At 38.9% G+C, this 22303-nt stretch overlaps 1 protein-coding gene and 1 non-coding gene across 2 annotated transcripts in view; both read right to left on the reverse strand.

Moving 5' to 3' along the window:
- The window catches only part of dos (daughter of sevenless), a 38865-nt gene that overhangs the window by 8419 nt on the left and 8143 nt on the right, over positions 1–22303 (reverse strand). Inside the window, exons 2-5 of the mRNA XM_065219859.1 lie at positions 799–2177; positions 669–738; positions 318–599; positions 47–238 (exon numbers count right to left, since the gene is read on the reverse strand). Coding sequence (XP_065075931.1) covers positions 47–238; positions 318–599; positions 669–738; positions 799–2177 — 1923 coding nt within the window. The remainder of the gene's footprint in view (positions 1–46; positions 239–317; positions 600–668; positions 739–798; positions 2178–22303) is intronic.
- On the reverse strand, positions 9360–9481 carry TRNAY-GUA (transfer RNA tyrosine (anticodon GUA)). The gene is made up of 2 exons: positions 9445–9481; positions 9360–9395 (listed from the first exon to the last, which is right to left on the reverse strand). It is a non-coding gene; the product is annotated as a tRNA-Tyr (tRNA).

A 22303-nucleotide genomic window follows, 5' to 3' on the forward strand; every position in this document is an offset into this window, starting at 1 on the left:
AAATTACTACATTGTGACCATTAAACATCCATAGAACATCACATACCTGCGGAGTGGTTGGCTTCCTCGTCCGATCGACCGTCGGTGGAGGATTCTTCAGTGCCACCGATGGAGTCGTCGCCGCCACCGCGGGTGTCAAACTGACCTGCTTCAACGCTTGGTTCACACTCTCGACCGATTTCGTTATGTCGACAGTGGATTTTGGTTTCAAATTACGATTGATTGCCGGTGCGTCACCCTGCAAAATGAGAAAATACATACAATTATCTTTTTGTGTTCGGATCCGTGAAAGGTATCGGCGACGAGCAATTAATTACCTGTTCACTAAAATCGAACCGAAAGACATTGCCTTCGACGCGCTGCGGTGCGGCATTGGTGTAGCAGTGGGGCCGCAATGTCGCACGGCCCAAAGTTCCACATTGGCTATTGGTGTCACCGGTAACAATGCTGCCACCTACCAAATTCGGCGTACTGGAAGCAATCAGATCGCACTGATTGATCGGAGAAAGCAGATCCGTGTCCGGCAGGTGTTTGTTACTGCCACCGATGTATTGCCCCGGTTGGTGCGATCGAGGAATGTCGTAAAATTGCTCTACGCACTGAAATTGGGAGCATGATACCAAATAGGTACGTGTTTTGATGATTTATGTAGGACAAAGAACACTCACCGAACTAGCGTCCTTCGGGCCAATGGCTGGAGAAGCATTCTCGGTGTCGGATGATTGGATCTCCTTATGTCTAAGAATGAAAGAGTCATATAGTATTTCAAAATTACTGTTTCCCACGTTTAGAACTCACTTCTCAATGCTGTCCAAGATCAAACTGGTTCTCTTTGGTGGTCTTGGCGGAGCCAGTGCAGCTGGAAGTCCAGCTGCCTTCGATTGGTCATCCTGTGATACTCGGGCGAACCTTTGGACGTACGTCCACCCAATTGCATCGTTTTCGATCGAACTGTCCGAAGGCCTGGTATTGCGGTCCTTGGTTCGGGGTGGATCAGCTACAACAGCGGCACTCTCATCATCCGTAAAGACGCTCTCCGAATCCGATGGACTCGATTTACCACTACGAGACACCTTGGAACAGCTACTGTTACCATGTTGAGCCGGGCCGCTCACATTGTTCCGCTTCGGGGAGTAAGGTTGCTCATTGTTGATCAGATTGAAACCGGAACTCGGATGACTCCTTGGAGTGTCGTAGAATCGTGGATCCAACGAGTTCAGCGGAGTTATTGGTGAATGCTGCATCGGACTGCCGGAGAAACACTCATGGATCGGAATGTACGGTCCAGAAGAGGTGCTCAACGCCGGAGAAGGCTGCTCAGTGCCACTTTCGAAACCTGCGGCCATTCGCTCGTTCAGTTTCAGATTTTCCGGAATCTTTTTAACGCTATTAGCCACCACAGAAGCAATAGTCTTCTGATCCGAGTTGAGCGATTGAGTTCGCATGTGATTCGCCACCGGAATCGGACCCGTGGCTCCCTTCTCCGGCGAAGTTGGCTTCCCACGTAACGACTGAGATCGTTCGATCGTACCCAGATTCGAATAAGCTTCTACATTGTTATTCCTTGCAGCATGATTTTGGTGGCTCAACTTCGAATCGCTGATAATCGTTTCCCTATTACTGTACTCCGAAGCTCGTAAGTTCAACATCTCTTCATTCTGGTACGTACCGTAAGGATTGTATCCCATCATCAGGGAGTGTCTCGGTTGTGGTTGCACCTCATGCACCTCTCCCTGAGACGAGTGGTTCAAGAACGAAATTTCCGTTTCATTAGAATGGTCCTGTTGATGATCATTGCCCGAACAGTTCCCTGGAACGTCCGCTGCCATGTTCACTGCATCGCCGGTGTTGATCGCATTGATGTTATAGTACGGTCTCTCCTCGTTGGTCTGCGTCTCCTGCAGCTGGCACACATGGCAAATGCAGTTGACCCACCCACGCATATCTTCCTCCGTATCCGCTGCCAGGTAGTACGTCCTCGTAGGAGTCTTCACGTCAAACATGTGTGCATACTTCTCCTTCTGCCGGTCCAACCGCAGCCCTGCGTCCACCTGTTCGCACTGATCCAGATCGATGATTCCCTTCAACTTCCGGCACTTGCGATCCGTGTAATACTCGAGCACATACTGCCCGGGCAATTCGCCCTGTTTCAGCGTAAACCAACGACGTCGCCATCGCTAAATAATACGAATGGAATAGAAAAACACAGGAAGAGGAACAGTTTTAATTACGGCGAAAACGAGACAATGTTTCGGGTGGAAATGGTGTGGGGGAGGACACAACGAAGGCAAAACAACATGGATTTAGTTGTGCAGTTTTGTTATGGTAGACGGCTGCTGAGAAAACCGCAAAAAGAAATCGAGGTAAGAACAACAAACGGACACCTTCTTCCTCCTCACCGGTCCCCCTGGGCATTATTATTCTACAAACGATGGAAAAAATGAATGAATCATAAACCTGATTGTAAAGTGACGACGGCGGGTGAGCTATGGAAGGTTGCATTGAATACTTAAGCGATCGGGCATGGGTGGGGACAGCAATAAGACTATCTGTGACATAACAGTATGCAAGCAGGCAAGTGCGGATGTGGCATGTGCAATGTCAAGGGAAGATAGAGAGAACACCGTCTTTTGTTTGCAAATGAAAATGCTTTAATTAATTGATAGATGGTAATCCACTGTGTATTATTAAACATAATTATTGGTTGACGAGATTAATCCTTCTCTTACACTTTTAATTTTTGAATTGGGACTACAACAAAACTCACGGTCTGAGCTTTATGCTGAGGCCAGATTAGAACTATCTTGGATGATACCTATTGTGGCTGACTGTGCATAACTAATATAATATTATGCAAGAGCTTAGGACCTTCAGTTAGCATAGTGAGAAAAGGCACGCTATTACCAGGTGGTGAGTTCGATTCCTGGTTTGGTCTAGGAAATCGTTCGGGTTGGAAATTTCGTCGACTTCTCTGGGCATGCAGTATCATTGTGCTGGCCACATAATATACACTAAGCTCTCAATTAATAACTGGAAGTGCTTCAAGAACACTAAGTTGAGGACAGGCGAAAGCTCTTTTTTCAGCTTGGTTCATCACTTGTCTTTTATTTAAGAGCGTCAAAACACAGTTAGAAGAAGAATGATACAAGAGCTCTTGTTTGAACGCAGTGCATTCAAATCTTTCTTACTCGATATCAACTAACTGGATGATCTCTCAGTGAATTTACATTTCTCACAAATTTCTCGGTTTATGACATTCAGCAAAAAAAAAAACGAAAGTATTCAATGCTTATTTGTTCACTAAGTGCAAATTTGCTAACTTATATGGCTCACTTGATATATTAAAAAATCATTGATCTTTATAATGTTGTAATCCTTTATATACGTTTTAAAATCATCCAACAGTTATAGATCAGTTAATAATAATTACAAATCTTTGAGTCTAGCCTGCTCGTCAGGTTGAAGTAATCTTCAAATGTGGAATGATTGTTATCGAGTTACTTAGAAAAATAAATTTGCATTACTTTTCTAAGCTCAGCACATCCTGAGCAAGAACCGATAACATATGAATATATTAACGAGGTATGATACCTTATTTTGTTATGATTGTGGTATAAAACCTTGTTTTGATATTACAGTGCTTTCCTGATTTTGTCAGTCCCTTCTCAAATTTTAGGCTGACAAAATCGGGAAAATTTTTCGCATTATTTATGTGATCAAAATTATTACAGAATAATGAAATTTTTATAGGGTTCGGGGTGCTATGGGATAATATGACCAACAGCGCTTATTTACATGTTTTGCAAAACAAATTTAATGGAGTTTCACCCATAATCACTAGAAGAGCTGCAGAACAGTCATCTGGGAAATTATTTATATCAATTAGTATTTTAATAGTACGAGAAAAAAACGCTGTTGGTCATATAACACCGGGGTGCGTTTTACCCCACTTTTTTAACTAGTTCATTTATTTACTAGGCTCAGTCGTGTGTGACACTTTGCGGAGCCAAAATCCGTAATTTTTTAATTAACATTTTAAACAGCAGTAAATCTACACAGAAAAAAAAAAAGTTGTTGAATATTACATCCAAACAGCTCCACAGAGATCATTCCGCCGGTTGTGTAATATTAAGTTGTAGGATGTACATCGATTTTGCGAACAAAATTACATCCATTGATGTAATATTGTATCTGCTTTTTGCTATTACATCATTATTTCATACATCAGCTTGAATTACGTTGATCGATATTACAATTTTTTTTGCTGTGTAGGTTAGTATTGGGTACCAATTTAGTTAGGGTATTTAGTTAAACATTATGAATGCAAAATCAGTAATCAAATTGATTTCATTGAAAGCAAGATTAGTTTTCCGTTTGATTCAACAGTGCTCTCATGTTTGCTTAAGTCAACCATATGAGAACAACTGGAGTATTCAAAATAAGTTACATCATAACAGCAAATTTTGATTTCAATTTGATCTCCAGCTTTGCTCGGGTACCGGCTTCTCTCCGACTGTAGCACTCGCTGTCCTCCGTCGGGTGATGCCGATAGCATACTGCTTCCGATTAGATGGTTCTGTAAGCACTCACGACTCGCATGGCCATGAGCCAGAACGTACAGCTCAGTTTCCTTAGGTATCTAGCCAGAAGACGTCTCTTGATATTGCGAGGAATAGAGTAGTTCAGCATGATTCTAGCTATTGTGTTGATGGCCTTCGAAGCATTCTCACAGACATATTCGACGCTTCTTTTTGGATGCCTTCTCGACTCTCTCGACCATTGTCCGAATTGCATGCACCGTTGATCTCGCTTTCCGGAATCCAAACTGCCTCTCCGCCAATCTAAAACAAAAGCTGATAGGGCTGATTAGGTTGAAGCATTGTCCCTTTCAATTGACGATGCTATTTATCTCCGTTGAATTCGAGAATTTGCGATGGCAAAATCTCTTGAAAATTGAAAGTCAATAAAAACTTGTATGTACAATTCAATAAAATATGTAATGCACTTTTTTATTTTCTAAGAATAAATTGTCAGCAAAATTGAAGCAATGTTTTTATTACAATTGCAAAACAAAAAAAAATGCAAACAGCAATTTAGGAGAATATTATATTAATGCAAATGAATTAAAATGTAAAAGGTTCATGGGATGAAAGAACTGTGCGTTGAATTGATTGATATTTGAATGCAGTGGTGTCGCCGTAACCTCAATCTACCTGTGCACCAACTCTCAAAACATACACAATTATCAAAATATTGCTTCCAATGGATAGATTTCGAGTAAACTAGAAGATTAAGAGTATTTTTCAACCGATTCGAGTATGAATATGAATCTGGTTTTGAAAGTGTGTGCACAGGTAAAAAGTGAGGTTACGCGACCCCACTGTTTGAATGAAAAGGCACTTAAAATCATCAATTGTTAATTTTATCCCGTATGCACATTTTACTCCCGCTTTCCCTAACATTCACATCATAAAAATCATTCACAGCGTAAAGTTTGAGAATTCATGTTTAAAATCTAAAAAATTTAGTGAAATCTGCTGGCTGACAAAATTAAGAAAAAAGCTGGCAAAATCGGGGGTAGACAAAATCGGGAAAGCACCATATTCAGTTAAATATCAAATAAATACCGTAATAACAAAACTGGAGATGATCTTTCAGTTTTTAGACAATAACACCAAACAAATATATTGGATTGGTATTAGAAGACCTTTTAAATAACAAATTATGGAATTCTTGTATCAACAAATATTATATTATAATAACTAAATTATTTATTAGTTCGTTATTCGTAGAGCATTTTTGAGGTATTATTTTTGGTAGGGGAAATGGATGTAATGTTGGCCCAAATGCCCCTAATTTGGGCCCATACATAAATTCAGCAATCGACTAAATTTTCAATAGTGACCAAAAATAACCATAAGTACCGTCCTAATGACGCATTCATCTAGATAAAATTGATAAATAGCAGATTTTTAGCGATGGGCCCAATCTTAGATCCATAGGCCAACATTAGAGCCATTTCCCCTATTTTACCTCTTATGTCAGGCTCATCAATGTCGTATTTCCGGAGTGATTTGAGATTTGGGCGTAATTGCTTTTGTACGCAAACACGTCAATTTTTGATTTCTCTTGAATAAAAGCTCAATCTCACAAACAAACTATACCAAATGATAGAGGAATCATTCCTCTACCTCATAGTGTTATTACTTTTCGAGATTGAGCTTTTATTCGCGAGAAATCGGTGATTGACATGTTTGTTAACAAATGCAATTACGCCCAAATCTCAAATCACTCCGGATTTAGGTTTCCAGTTATGCTGTTATCATACCTGAATTTGGTATTCATAAGTTATTTTCTCCTGCTCGTGATACTAAGTAACTTAGTCATGGAATATTTGTATGGTCACTAGGCCGAACGCTATTGAGTTGAATAGGTAATTTGAATGAATTGTAAATAGAGGGAGATTGAGGCAAGACATTGTTTTAGAAATATGAGTTCTAGGGTAATTTCGGAGATCTCGCAGTAATACAATATTTGAACACTCCGTACTTTGTACTAACAGAAATCTTAAATAGTGGGATTAAGAAAATTGAGGCTTCGACATTTGTAAGGAGCTAAGAGGAGCATTTATTTCAGAGATTTGTGATTTATAAAAATCCTGAAGATCCTAGATTAAAAAATAATGTGATTGAAAACAATACCATTATTGCCATTTAATTTTCATTTGGAAATTCCCGTCTTTTTCCGTTTTAAACCTAAAAAAATGTCTCGGTTATTAATCATCGAATATCTAAGAACACCACAAACATATTGATTTTACATGTGAAGACTGCTTCTATAACGTTTCAAATACTCATGGCAAAATTGCTAGAATTTGGGTTCCCATTTTTTTTTTTCAAATATTCCAGATGTACATAACCGAAAGTTCTTTAAATTAAATATGTACTCGATAATTCTAACAAGTTCGATCAATTATCTTCCTTAATTTTTTTTTTAATTTTTCAGTAATCGCTTGGTATACTTTTCAGAATTACCTTAGTAGTTTTCGCTAAACGATATTGAAACTCTCCTGAAATTGCTTTGAAACACACTCTAGATCCCGAATTCTGAATATTCCTTCAAGGCACAACCTAACCTTGAACTTTGTGTTCAAATCTGGAAACTTGAAAGTCTGGAATCCTAATCTCTTGAAAATCTGAAAATCTCTATAACGTTTGAAATTTGAAAGCACAATAACCGACATGTTGAGACTCTTTGTCCAAGATTCATTAAAATGTCTTCAAAATTGATGCCTATCCAAATAGTTTTCTGTAATAGCAAAATATTGAAGGTTTTTGTTGGTCTGTAATCCTGATTTTGTGTTTGTGTGAGATGGTGTAGTGAACAAGCAGCTTTTACCAGAGTCAAGTAGTTCGTACAAAACCTTATCTTGGTTTGATGTGTTGGCGAGACTGTATTTACTTAAACAAAAATGAGCTAAAATTAATTTTACGCATGATGTCTTCCTACGACCACATTACAGCATCTGGTCATGGCATGAATCCTTACATAATTCGTTCAATTTTCATACAATACTGGATGAAAATCTTACACACCTCGGTTGTGTGTAGCACATGTATGATTCTCGAGAAACTGAAGCTCGATTTCCTCACTATTGTATAATTTTTCAATCGATATTTCTCGATTACTTTTTCGAAGGGACTTATCAGCTTTTGTAAACAATGCATTTGATCGTCGATCTGGGGGGATAGGGGAAATTTTCCCCAACCTGATAGTGGTGTTAGTATGCGTGAGGGAGCTACCGACGATCAAATGCATTTTTTACAAAAGCAGATACGTCCCTTCGGAAAAGTAGTCGGGATTTTATTTATTGTATTGCCATGAAAAATCATATTTCTGAGAAAAGTGAGAATACGTTACATTTAAAAAATACTATTTTGGTCCAGAAACTTGGGAGAATGATCAGGGCTTCAACAACAACAAAAAATTATATGAATCTGAGGAGAATAACTATTGATCTTTTAGGAGAATTTAAAAGGAATTAATGTGTTAATTCAATGAGAAAAATTAACACAAAATTCTACCAAACATCCTAAGGGAGTTCGAACCAGGATTTCAAGATAAATTATGAAAAATGTAATGTTCTAAGAAATTCTAAGATTAATGGAATTTATGGAGAAACGAAAGGAAGGCCTGTATTGAATCCTTTGGTAATTCTTAGAATAAATAAAAATAACTTCAAGGAGAATTCGTAGGTGATCCTTAGAATAATTTTATGGGAGTAATGAGGAGAATATTAAGTGAATTTTTAAGATAATTAAAAGAGAATTTTGGCGAGTATTTATTGAGAATTATAAACAAAGCTGATAATTTCAAACGAAATGGATTTTGTCAGATGACTTCAACTTCGCCTTGTTAACTGCATATGGACTACAAATTGGATACTTGTATACTGTTTTTTCAGCATAATTGTCCCATTCATTAAAACAGCAAGCTAAACAAACAATCCAATGTATAACTCTGTTATGCCACACAGGACAGTATAGAGGTTTACGAATTACGCAAGCTGAGAAATGTAATAAGTTAAGACAAATATTGGGTATGGGTATGATTAGCTGAAGCTGAGTCATCCGCGAATACCGATAATAACATGAGATTAGGATGCAATGACGAATTAATCAGAATGTGTCCACTACAATCATTTAATTTATAAACGAACAGCGTCTCACACAAATGTATGACACATCGCAGATCAAATCAGATAACGGAGATGCTTGGCTACACGCACGATTCCACAGGCGAAGGGTATATTGTAATGACCCGATTTTGCCAGCCCATCCGCGCATCAGACTTTTATCTTTCAATAATTGCAAATAATCGTAATTCCAAACAAATCTCATCAACCTTAAGATGGATGTTTAAGGTGTACTTTGGGACAATAAGACCACTGAAAAAGCGCATGGTGTTCGTAGAACATTAGAAAACATTTTCAAAACGAGGGCTGACAAAATCATCAACTCAGTGCCAACATTTCAAAGGGGCGTAATTGCTTTTGTAAACAATGGCTTTAGCCGTCGATTTCTCGCAAATAAAAGCCCACCCCTCCAAATTACCAATACTAGCTGTGACAGGAAACATTCATCTACCTGCTGATGTCATTCATTTTCATGAGTGAGCTTTCATTCGCGAGAAATCGAAGAAGAAAGTCATTGTTTACAAATGCAATTACGCCCCTTTGAAATGTTGGCACTGAACTCAGCACAGCTGTTTTACTCGCTATCTTTGATTGCTATCACTGTCATTAATTGAATGAGGTTGCATTGTCCGTTGCAATTTTTTTGTTTTGAAAAAAAAATCTATCCTTCGAACCGGATTTGAACCAGTGACCTATGGATTACTGCTGGGGACCAACTACTCTCTTGGTGGTCGCTTAAAGCCCGACTACTACAGTCCACCGCTCTACCAACTGAGCTATCGAAGGTGAGTTGAGTAGCCACCGATGGAACGGTAACAAAAACCACCTACTGGAAGTCAGTAGCACAAAGTAGCTCAGTGGCATGTTCTGCCACAAAGCGGTTTGTGTAAACATAGCAACAAAGTTCACTTCAAAATGTAGCCGTACGGTCATTCAGCGAAGGTAGAAACAGTGGAGTGGTGGGAAATCAAAACAAACGAGAAGCAAGATAATGACTGGTGGAAAGCGAGAAAGAGAGTTATGTATATACGACAAAATGAGCCGATAGCTTAACCTAAGTGAGACATGGCAATGGTGGTAGTGGTGGAGCCGAAGCATAAACAAACATTCACTTTTTCGCGAGCTAGCTGATGTTGGCTTTGCATTTTGCAGATCTTAAACGAGAGAATAAAGCTATTAATAAATGAAAATTGGTGGGGTACAGCCGACTGTTGTGATTATAAAAATGCAAGCCGAGCAAAGATAACTGTTGCGATCGGAGTGGGTGGGAGGTCGATAAAGTTGGCCAAGGCCCCTCCAGATCAAGGTTATTCATATTGGACAATCCCGTCAAGCGACTATATTGACATTATGCAGTGGCGCTTTAGGTATCGTTTTCAATTTATTCCAATACAACACTGCGCTACTTTTGCACACAAACTGCAATTTGCACGACCTGAGTATTGAGGAATCTTGAACTTGACATGGCATGATCGTTTGTGAGACCACCTTCATAGTCCGTTGTAGGATATTTTCTACTACTCTTGGGTGGTCCCCGAAAACTGACCATCAGGTGGTGGCAGCGCACCTTCATCAAAGGCATCGAAGATCGTGTGTCGTTTGGCTTTTGATCTTCTTCTGTTGCTGGGATTTAATTGGTTCTGGCTTCAGCGTCGAGATGGGTCTAGAAAGAGCACAGTAGAATAATTTGTAGCTTTATCTATATGTCGATGACATGGATTAGGAGGCATGAGAATGCCCCAGGGAGGCAAATCCGGTGGAAGAAATGCATTTAAATGCTATTGGAACGAAGTTGATGAAGATGAGCATGATATGACTTCGGTAAAAGGTTACACGGTAAATTGAGAGAATATATCATCAACCGTGATCTAAGCATCTGCAATTCTTCTTCTTCTCCTTCCACAGTTATTGGTTGAGAGCTTTCTGTGCCAACATGAATTTGTATATTGTGTGGAAAAAGCACAATGAGTAACCAAAAGCACCAAAATAACAACAGAACAAATCTAGACGAACATGTGAAGAGGGTCAATGAGCCAAGTGTAAAACAATGTCTTTAATCGTCGATGTCTCACGGATCACAAGAATCTCACGTAATCCAACTACACCATATCTCGCGCAACATTTGAAAAGGGCCTATCCTCGTTGATCGATCCTCTTCATCGAATTTCTCTTTGGTTTACCACGGCAACGAATTCCTCGCTAAGCTCGCAGCACAGTTCGACAGAAGATGATGTTAGCTTGCGTCTGAAACAACACACTCAATGCAACATTCATTTACAGTCGGGTTATTCGCGGAAGAGAATCGATCAACAATGATAGGCCCTTTTCTCGTGTTGCGCGAGAATATGCTAGAGCAAACCTTTCTCTACCAGATGCTGCTGTTAGTTTGCGTGAGTATTTTGTGATTCGTGAGAAATCGACGTTCCAACGTTCGTCGAGAAATCTCCGCTACAAAGCAAGGACAAACGACAGACAAGCCAAGCTTTGATTGGTATCAAATTTCTCGCAACGTCAACAATACATTTTCCCCTACTCAGCTGTCGTCACTTAGATTAAATTGCTCCGCTTTGTCGGAATCTGATTCCCACCAGCCGTTCGCCTGCGTGGTCACCACGATTAACGGTTGCGCTATTTAGAACTCGGAAAGGTAAGCGAAATTCACTCGTCACCTAATATCATCAAACAATGCGGGAAGGGCAATCTATTACTGACGTCTGCTATTTGTTTTCCTGAGGGTGCCACACGACGAGAAAATAGCAAAACGTCATTCCGCAAGACGAAGGCTGTAATCAAAGCTAGAGCTTTTATATTCGATTAGCGACGCCATCCTTCGGTCTAAAATTAGACGTCCAAGCAGGGTTGCTTCAACTTCCTTCGCAATAAAAAAAAAATGTTTTTCGGAATTATGAAATCATTAGATGTTATTATTATTATTATTATTACTTTATTGAATTTATTTGAAGTTCTTTTATTCAGGACCACTGGGTTTTGTTAGATGTTATGATGACATTTTGTACTTGTAAGTTACAAAAAGAGGTTGTAAAGTATGTGCTACATGACAGTTTTGCTTTTCGAGAGTCACAATCAGCGATTCAGCTCACGAATCGTGAAATCGGTGATTGTGACTCTCTGAAAGCGAAATTTACAGCTTTTATGTCCTTTAAATTTGTCGAATCTCTTAACGGAATCCCTTTATGAAGAGCGTTGAGTGGGTTGGTTTATTTCCTTTAAATTCCGTTATAATTGCTTATCTTTTGACAGATACGCGTATTTCGTCTACTACTTGCAGACTTCATCAGTGCCAAGTACTCTACAACACTAGTGGTGTTGAGTACTTGGCATTGATGAAGTCCGCAAGATGTAGACGAAATACGCGTATCTGTCAAAAGATAAGCAATTATAACGAAATTTAAAGGAAATAAACCAACCCACTCAAAGCTTTTATGTGACAAACACATAATTTACAACCTCTTCTTGAGTACCTAGCTATGCTTCCATTTATTAACGTCCCTTTAAACAAACCACCTTGAAGAGGTGGATATAGTTCATTCAGGACGGCCAAATCGTAACCAGCACTAAGCCGATTAGCATCCCCAGGTAGCGATAATCACGGGCTACTTAGAGTTGACTATAAACCTATTTGCTCTGTCATCATCATCACTGACACTAGCGACTTATAAACAATAGTGCATTAGTGACGACGATGATCCCCCGTTCTTGTTCGCATTCTTCTTCTTCTTCCTCGCATTTCAAGCTTATTGCGTATGGCATATTAGCTTATTGCGTGCTCTCAACTTAGTGTTCTAGATGCACTTCCACAGTTATTAATTGAGAGCTTTCGATGCCTGTACCATTTTTTGCATTTGAATAATTGTGTGGCAAGTACAATCATACTCTATGCCCAGGGAAGTCGAGAAATTTTCCAACCCGAAAAATTCCTAGACCAGACCGGGAATCGAACCCAGCCACCTCTAGCATGGTCTTGCTTTGTAGCTGTGCCTTTACCGACTGAGCTAAGGGAGGTCATTCTCTACACCCACGGGACAAGACATTGCAGCATGCTAGAATGGTAAGAATTACTTCTGAACCCGTTAAGGGTGCCATTTTGACGGTACAAACATCGCCAAAAATCGCATATATTGCCCTTCGGTTGCACCCCAAAAATGCATACTAAACGCATTCTGATCCCGTTATTGTCATTCTCTACACCCACGGGACAAGACAATGCAGCATGCTAGAATGGTTAGAAGTACTTCTGAACCCGTTAAGGGTGCCATTTTCAGATTTCAGGGATCAGAATGTTCTTGTTCGCATTACTGACGGCAAATATCACCGCCAGCAATCCCACCGGGCACCGCGTGGAGGTAAGAATCGGATTTCAGGTGCACAGAGGTCGCAAATCGACTGATCAGCTGGCAGAGCCCGACAACCATTGATAGGCGTTCTTATCAGGCTTGCTTCCACTCACTTGCTGTAAAAAATGATTTTCGGAATTTTGAAATCATTAGATGTTATAACGATATGTTTTGTACTTGTTAGATACAAGAAGAGGTTGAAAGACAAATGTTTAGCACATAACACCTGTCAAATTCGCTTTCAGATAGTCAAAATCAGTGATTTTACGACTCGCGAGTGCTCACTCTGAATGAACGCTCACGAATCATACAATCGCTGATTGTGACACTCTGAAAGCAAAATTGACAGGTTTCATGTGTCAAACGAATACTTTGCAACCTCTTCTTTTAACTTAAAAGTACAAAATATCATAATAACATCCAACAGTTTTATAATTCCGAAAAACATTTTTTTATAGCAAGTGAGTGGAAGCAACCCTGGTTCTTATGCATCTGCTTTACCCGGCTTTACCCTACTTTACCTAGTACAAGTAAAACATAAACATCTAATGATTTCATAATTACGAAAAACATTTTCTATAGCAAGATGAGTGGAAGCAACCTTGCGTTCAGGTCTTACTTTTGAATACTATCAGGGGCAGCACAGACTGGTTTGGACAGTTTTGACGCATGCCATGAAACGGAAAAGTCAATTCCAAAAATAGGAAAGCACTTTCCCTGGAAGATGTGTTTGAGAGGAGATACATTTGAACTGGGTTTGGTGAAACGGAAAATGCCGAGAAAATGATGATTCTTGGAACGGTTTCGTCGTTTTCTGACCTAACGTTCAACAAATCAAACATTATTTTTCATTAATTCGTATAATACGCTTTACACCCAGTTTTCTTGCGCTCGGCAATAGCCAACATTGAGGAACTCATCTAGAGCTGAGATGGATTTTTATTTTTTAACTAGTTCGTTTATTCAGTAATGTTTGATTTACATTTTAAATAGCAGTATTTCTAGGTTAGTATTGGGTACCAATTACTCGTGGTGGGCTCGAGGTTAATGGGTAACAATTTCGATTGGAAGGATCTAGGTAGGAAACTGGTTTCTGTAGCCTCCTTCAGATACTACTCTCGGACCGTTGACCAAATTCTGGCTGGGCAGGGGCAAGTAGCACAGGAACAGGAGGATAATAAGACTGGGACACAATGGCGGGATATTGTTTGGAAAGGAGGGGATGGTCACATCAAACTCTAACATCAGACAAACAAAGGAATTCGTAGATCGCTTGCTTGTAGGGAGATCACGTGTTCCCAATACATCTCTTACTTCACGGAAGGGTTGTCTACCTCGGGCCACTAGGGTATCCAATAGTCGTGCTCTGGATGCGTGATCGATGTCATCATAACCGGTTCTGCACCTACATATATTGCTGTCAACGAGGTTTATTCTATAGAGGAGCGGTTCCACGAACAAGTGGGAAATTTTTCCAGTTTTTATTTTTTGTATTTTTTGATTTGCATGAAACCTTGCATACAAGTTTTTGGGGAAGAAAAACGCCGTTTTGCATACTTGGTTCGCCATTTTGAATCTAGCCTTACTTATGAGAAGGGCCTATGAAAAATGCACATGATATCTTCAAAAAATTGTATCTCGGAAACGGTTTGTCCGATTGGTTTGATGTCTTGCGCGAAGTTTTAGACAATTGTTGGTGTTATATGGAGAAAATATGCACGGTAAAAAAAAAGTTTGGTATTTGTGTTTTAAACTAAAATATAAATTTTCCCTTTAAAGTGACATGTCAGTATTTTTTTTATTATCTTTATGTTATAGCTGACTAAAAATGCTATCTAGTGCACAGTAGGTTGTTCTGGAGAAAAATAGGTTACGATGAAAAAAATTGTTTTTTAAAAAAATACAATTTTCAAAAAAGCTATTAAGAAAAGTCAAAAAAGTTTGTCACCCTAATTTTATGAAAGAACATCAAATTTGCAAACAAAAAGTACTTCGGTAACATTTTTCTAAGATGCACCGTTTAGAAGATATTACTGATTTAATATTGTTTTTTTTTATAACTTAATAAGTTTTGGCCCTTTTCGGATGTTTTCCGTGTTTTTCCAGTTTCAAAAGTATTTTTTTCGGAAAGATTGGAAAATTTTGAGTTAAAATGACACTGACAGCTTAAAGATTCGAGTGAAATTCTCTGCCTTAAAAGTATTTTGAAAAACAAGTTACAAAATCCCACTATCAGGAACAATGATTTCTTCAAATGATTTTTGGTGCGTTGTGCTGAAAACGTGCTAACAAGTATTAGATACAGGTAATCAGATACCAGTTAGCTGTACTACGTACAGTTGGTGACCATAACGCTGGCCATAACGAGGCTAGCTCCGTCGCTGACCGTTCCTTAATAATAAATAAAAAGAACGCAGTAGTCACATTCCATCATACTAGAGGGCTGCCGACTGATACCTCAATCAACAACCGCCGCACTCTTTATTCATTCCAGGTATATACAATTTACAATCTTCTTCAATAACAATATACCTACGCCAGCAAATCTACCTCGCTCCAACTCTCCAAACTCGTACCTGAAGGTTCGACGATACCTGAGCGTTCAACTCTACCTATCTTCCAACAGTCTTTACCCAGCATTCTATGATTTCTACCCGTGAGCTGTATAATAATGTCTGACTCGGTTCTGAATTCATCCAGTATCTACTAGGGAAAACCAAACAGTAAATGCAGAAAGGTTGCTAGTAGCATAGTGATTATAGTAATTTCAGCTCATAATCCTGTGTTTTTGAACGAGATCCAGTGTTGTTTGATAACATAATAAAGGAAAGTGTAACACGTTTTGGTGCAAAGGTAATTTTTAAATACACATTTTAATTATATGTTTTGTGATATTTTCGTACAAAACTAACAATTGGAAAATATTTTCTATGTTACAGATTACAAAATGAGTAAAATAAGGTGTATTCGCCCATTCAAAGACATTCAGTGTTCAAAAGAGCTGCGATATCTCACGGATGGTATCATCCAAAAACTAAAATCAATTGGATTTTCCAAGGTATCCACACTGAACACCAAGGATTTTCGTGTTTGTTCGTCTTGCCGTCTACATATTGATTCAAGAGCTCACCTCACCCAAAACGAGGAACAAAGCGTAGCCGGCGGCTCAAGGATGCCAACTGTTGAAAGTTTGGTCACGATACCATCAGAGTCAACGCTAAGCACAATTAAATCAAATGAAGACTTCACGATGCCTGTAGACGTCGAAATATTCAACCGAGGAATAGCAGCTATTCGTGTTTCGCCTATAGATTTAGGTAAGGTTAAAAATGTTCACTATCCTGAAAAAAAGTGCGCTGAAATCGTCGAAGGTGTACGAAGAATTCTTTTTAAATTAGACGCTAAAACAGAAAAAGCAAACGAGTTTGATGAAGTCATAGAAAACATGAAAATTAAATTTTTAAATTCAGCCACAAGGCAAGAAAAACTATCAATTTTATCATTGTTGCCAAAATCATGGTCAGTACAAAAAATTGTAGACGAATTTAAAACCAGTAGAAATATGGCATCAGATGCAAGAAAGGAAAGAGATAATATATTTGATTCATCTCAAGGTTCAAGCTCTGGAAAAGTCAAAGTATGGTATTGACGCTGAATGGCATTTCTTCGCAACATCGCACGGAAAAGGTCCATGCGATGCTATTGGAGGTACGATAAAACGCATGGCTACCAGAGCAAGTTTAGCCAAAGAACGCGAACACCCGATAAAGACTGCAAGAGAGTTGTTTAATTGGGCAAACAAACGAAAAGAAGAAGAACTTACAAAGTTGTCATTTTGTTATTCTACTACAGAAGAATACGAAAATATGTCTTTGCAGCTAAATAATCAATATAATAATGCAAAAACAATTCAAGGAACTCTAAAATTCCACTCATTTCTTCCTCTATCAGAAAATACAATAAAGGCAAAGCTTTATTCAAACTGTCCTGACAATGATGCCAAAATATTCAATATTGTTAAGAAAGTTGTGCAAACAATAATTTTATAAAAATACAGGAATAAAAATAAACTGATGATATCCAACATATAATGTTATTTTTTATTGCGCACAATCACCATCCCTGAAAAATAAGCTTAATTCGCTCTTTTGAATCTTGCTAATTGAGGAGCTTACATTTGCAGTTCTCAAAAAGGTGTATCTCGAAATCGAGTTGTCTCATCGGTTTGATGTCTGTGGCGATGTTCGGCAATAGAGAGAAAATATGCACAGTATAAACACATCCAGTTTAAATGGATTAAACTGTTAGGCGATATGCAAGAGTTGAATGCACATTTTCAGCACAACGCACCAAAAATCACTTGAAGAAATCATTGTTCCTGATAATGGGATTTTGTAACTTGTTTTTCAAAATACTTTTAAGGCAGAGAATTTCACTCGAATCTTTAAGCTGTCAGTGTCATTTTAACTCAAAATTTTCCAATCTTTCCGAAAAAAAAATACTTTTGAAACTGGAAAAACACGGAGTACATCCGAAAAGGGCCAAAACTTATTAAGTTATCAAAAAAAAAACAATATTAAATCAGTAATATCTTCTAAACGGTGCATCTTAGAAAAATGTTACCGAAGTACTTTTTGTTGGCAAATTTGATGTTCTTTCATAAAATTAGGGTGACAAACTTTTTTGACTTTTTTAATAGCTTTTTTGAAAATTGTATTTTTTTAAAAAACAATTTTTTTCATCGTAACCTATTTTTCTCCAGAACAACCTACTGTGCACTAGATAGCATTTTTAGTCAGCTATAACATAAGGATAATAAAAAAATTATTGACATGTCACTTTAAAGGGGAAATTTATATTTTAGTTCAAAACACAAATACCAAACTTTTTTTTTACCGTGCATATTTTTTCCATATAACACCAACAATTGTCTAAAACTTCGCCCAAGACACCAAACCAATCGGACAAACCGTTTCCGAGATACAATTTTTTGAAGATATCATGTGCATTTTTCATAGGCCCTTCTCATAAGTAAGGCTAGATTCAAAATGGCGAACCAAGTATGCAAAACGGCGTTTTTCTTCCCCAAAAACTTGTATGCAAGGTTTCATGCAAATCAAAAAAGATGAAAACTACTCGTTGCTTTAATGATATGGAACCGCTCAGAGATGTGCGTCTAGCGAGTAGTGGTTGGACATAAGTCTTGACATCACTCGAATGAATCCCCGACTTACATCCAGACCTTTGAACCACGCTCTCGAAGAAACATTTGGAATAATGGAATGTAACCACCGCCCAAGAGAGTTACTTGTCCAATCGTTTTGCCAACTTAAAAGAGAACTCTGACGTACTAATGAGAAAAATTCATCATGTGAAATTCTTCTATCATAAATCGCCTTGTTGTGCACCCAACTTTGCGAGAGAGTCTGCCTTTTCATTGTCTGGGATTGAGCAATGTGAGGGGACCCATACAAAGGTAATCATATATGATCTTTCGACTCATCTGCTCCCTTACCTTTGAAAGGAAATAAGATGAGTGCCAACCTTGTTTCATCGACCGAATAGCCTCAATCGAACTGAGACTATCCGAGAAGATGAAGTAATGGTCTATGGGCATATCGGAAATCATCCCCAATACGAAGTTGATTGCTGCTACCTCAGCAACATAAGCGGAACAAGGTTCCTGATGTTTCCGAAAGGCGGTTGAGTATTCATTGAAGACGCCGAAGCCAGTGGATCCATCTATGAAAAATCTTCTATTGCAATTGACTTCTTGGTACTTTTCAGCAAAAATGCGGGGAATTGAGATAGGTCGAAGTTAGTCTGGAACTCCTTGAATAGCCTGTTCCATGGAGAGATCATAGTCAATGGGGGAACTGTAGTTAGTAAAGCATACACGAGAGAGGTTATAGCAAGGAAGGCTAATATCCGATGACATATAATTAAGATAGATTCGCACGAACCTAGACTGGATGCTCAATTCGAGCATTTCTTCGAAGTTTTCAATCACAACGTTGTTACTGACACTACATTTAATCAATATTCTTAATGAGAGCTCCCAGAAACGGTTCTGCAGGGGTTTTACGCCCGCTAGGACCTCTAGGCTCATATTGTGTGTTGAATGCATACAGCCAAGGGCAATACGTAAACAACGATATTGAATACGTTCCAATTTGATTAGGTGGCTTTTTCTTGCCGAGAGGAAGCAAAAAGAGCCATCCTCAAGAACTGAAAGAATAGTCGTTTTATATAGTTTAATGAGGTCTTCCGGGTGAGCACCCCACCATGTCCCAGAAATTGTTCGTAGAAAGTTGATCCTTTGTTGACACTTTTGTCTCAAATACGTTATGTGGGTACCCCAAGTGCATTTTGAATCAAAACAGACTCCAAGGTATTTGAAGGTTAAAGATTGGCTAATGTCTCTGCCCAAAAGATTTAGACGTAGTTGGGCTGGAAACCGCTTCCTTGTAAACACTACCAATTCAGTTTTTTGCGGTGAAAACTCGATCCCTAAATTTCTTGCCCAGAGAGACAAGTTATTTAGGGAATTTTGCAATGGTCTTTGCAAGTGATCTGAGATGGATGTGTGAAAAAGTAATTATTTTTAACCGCTGGAACAAACAAAATGCAATGGTTTGTTATTTTACGTGCCTATTGATCATGAATGAAAACATATAGGGTGTCCCAGAATGTCTAAGCACGTTGTGTTTTGTGTAGGAATAGGAATTTGAGCGGGGTTTACTTTGTTTATACTCTTTAGTATGACTATGATTGTCCTGAAAAGAACCATTTGATATGAATTTTAGTTGGGACATGTTCAGAAATTTAACTCTTTTGGAAAATCTGGGTGGCCCTGAAAAGGGCCGATGGTAATACAGGCTTTGGAAGATGATGATGACGTGTAGGCAACTGGATCAGCAAATCAGACCGGACAATCCCATATTCTTCGGTTCAATGATTGGGCACTCGCAAGAGTCTCAGCCCGTCTGCTGCTGAACAGGGGTTGACCGGGTGTCTGCGACAGGTTTGAAATCCACAGAATATCAGTTCCACCCAGCTAAAGCTCCTCCCCTTTTAAGTTTTTCCGTTAAACTCGCTCAACAAGTTGGTAAATCTTAGCCTTTAGCAGAAAGACGCGTGACACTTGTTTCACATCATGCTTCTTCTCTGTGCCTGTTCAGATAAATTAGTACTTTTATTTATTTTCTCTACTGCGCTAAATCAAACGAGTAGAAATAAGTAGGGATATCGGTTACGCGCTCGAATAATTGAAAATTCGATAAATATTTAATCGAATAGCTGGGAAATTCTTTCCGATTAATCGTTAATCGAATAATTGGACTTTTAGGCATCCCTAGAAAGTAGTGTGATTTCATGTTTTTTGGTGGTCCTTCAAAAATGTAGAGCAGCAGAATTGCAACCAGCAAGTGTAACCCAAGATCCAAAAGCGACGCGATGCTAGTTTTCATTGCTATGACGACGACTGAAATAAGGGGTTTAGAAGCATAGGGGTGAAAGTCAATTCTCTTCATCGATTTTCTCTATTTCGCACTATTTCTGCTATACTCTTCTATCATTCAGAACAACAATCGTATCAATGAATGCGTTTGCCGTCGAGTTATAAACGAAACAGTCGATGGAGAGAATCGATCAAAATAACTTGCATCCCTGCTTCCAAGTTTGGTTACAAGATTACAACTCTGGAGAGCATTTTGTGTGGTCGTTGGAGGCGTGTGGTTCTGGTTATGGCGATGTGCAAAATGTTACGCAACGGCACACGCCCGAAGATCGGAGGCAAATGCCACTTCGACTTGTTTCGTCTACTAACGACTCTCTGATGACAGCAATACTACATCAACTTGTTTCGTCTAGAAACGATTCTCTGATGACTGTGTTGGGGAAGCAGCTTGTGCGTTTTGGACTAAGCTTGACATTTACCACTTTTTCAATAATTTTGTTAACAGTCAAAAGCATTGCTATCGATGCGTAGAAATATTTCTGATCAATTGGTGATAAAATTATTGAAATCGGTCCAGGGACAGCTGCGTTATTAACGTTCAAAATCTTTCATAATTTCGTTACATTTTCCGTTTTTGGTTTTAACAAAAAGGCACCACCATATAGAAATCACATACGTAGTCCTATGTCAAAAACGATAACGTAACTCTGTTTACAGCAAATCCGATTTTTATTTCGTACTCATGTTCTCTACAGCATTCTCTTACAGTTTAACGTAGACATTCCGAGATCCGATCAGTCGTAAGCCACGGAGCGGATTATTGATCTCACGCTACTCATTAACTTTAGCACAGATGCCTTTCTAACAATTTTTGATACTTTTTCCCAGTCTATCGCAAACTTTGTAACGGAATCCGCTCCCTTTACATGTTTCCGCAAATATGCTTTGGTCAGGGCCCAAAAAGTTTCGATTGGCCTGGCCTGGGGACAGTTTGGCGGATTCATCTCCTTGGGTACTAATTGGACCTTGTTGACTTTATACCAGGCTACCGTCTCGTTGGAGTAATGAACCAACGCCAAATCCGGCCATCATGGATAATAGACGATTGTTTAAACACTCACGCACGTAAACATCGATTGTAATTGTCTCCGTTGTCACAAACGGTTTAGAAAGCATACCACACTCACAAATGGCCTGCCAAATCATAGCCTCTTTACCGAATTTTTCGGTAAAAATCGACTTATCCGCTTCGTCAACACTTCGGTCATCACGAACGGTGTAGTACCGATCGACAGGAAAAGTTTTGTAATAAAATTTAACGTATGATTCATCGTCCATAATCACGCACACCGATTTCCGCACAGCTATTGGTCGTATAACTTCCGAGCCCTCGGTTTGACGGATGCGGCTTGTTTTTCACTCCGCTTTGGGTTCTTCTGCTTCTTATACGTCTTTAGACTCATTTTTGCCTTGGCCTGCTGGACGTCACTCTTCGAGGATCCCACTTTTTAGGCCACGTCTCGAACCGAAGCAATTTTCTTGCGAGTGAAAGCTTGCACGATTTTCCGGTCCAGGTTTCGGTCAGCAAGGTTTATTTGTTTATTTGTTATGGTTGCATCAACAGACTAGAAATAGTCCCAATTATGTGTTGTAAAAAAAAGTACAGATTATACAGACGACATACATATTTGTTTGTTTATTTAATAATTCAACTGACAATTAATGTCTTAATGAATAAAACTTAATCTAAATAGTTATGGTCAACGAAACGAAAACGGTCAAGTTACCGGTGAC

Source organism: Ochlerotatus camptorhynchus, unplaced genomic scaffold (assembly GCF_037179485.1).
Source record: "Ochlerotatus camptorhynchus isolate MF236.1 unplaced genomic scaffold, CSIRO-AGI_Acam_v1.1 ptg000112l, whole genome shotgun sequence".
Lineage (NCBI taxonomy): Eukaryota > Metazoa > Arthropoda > Insecta > Diptera > Culicidae > Ochlerotatus > Ochlerotatus camptorhynchus.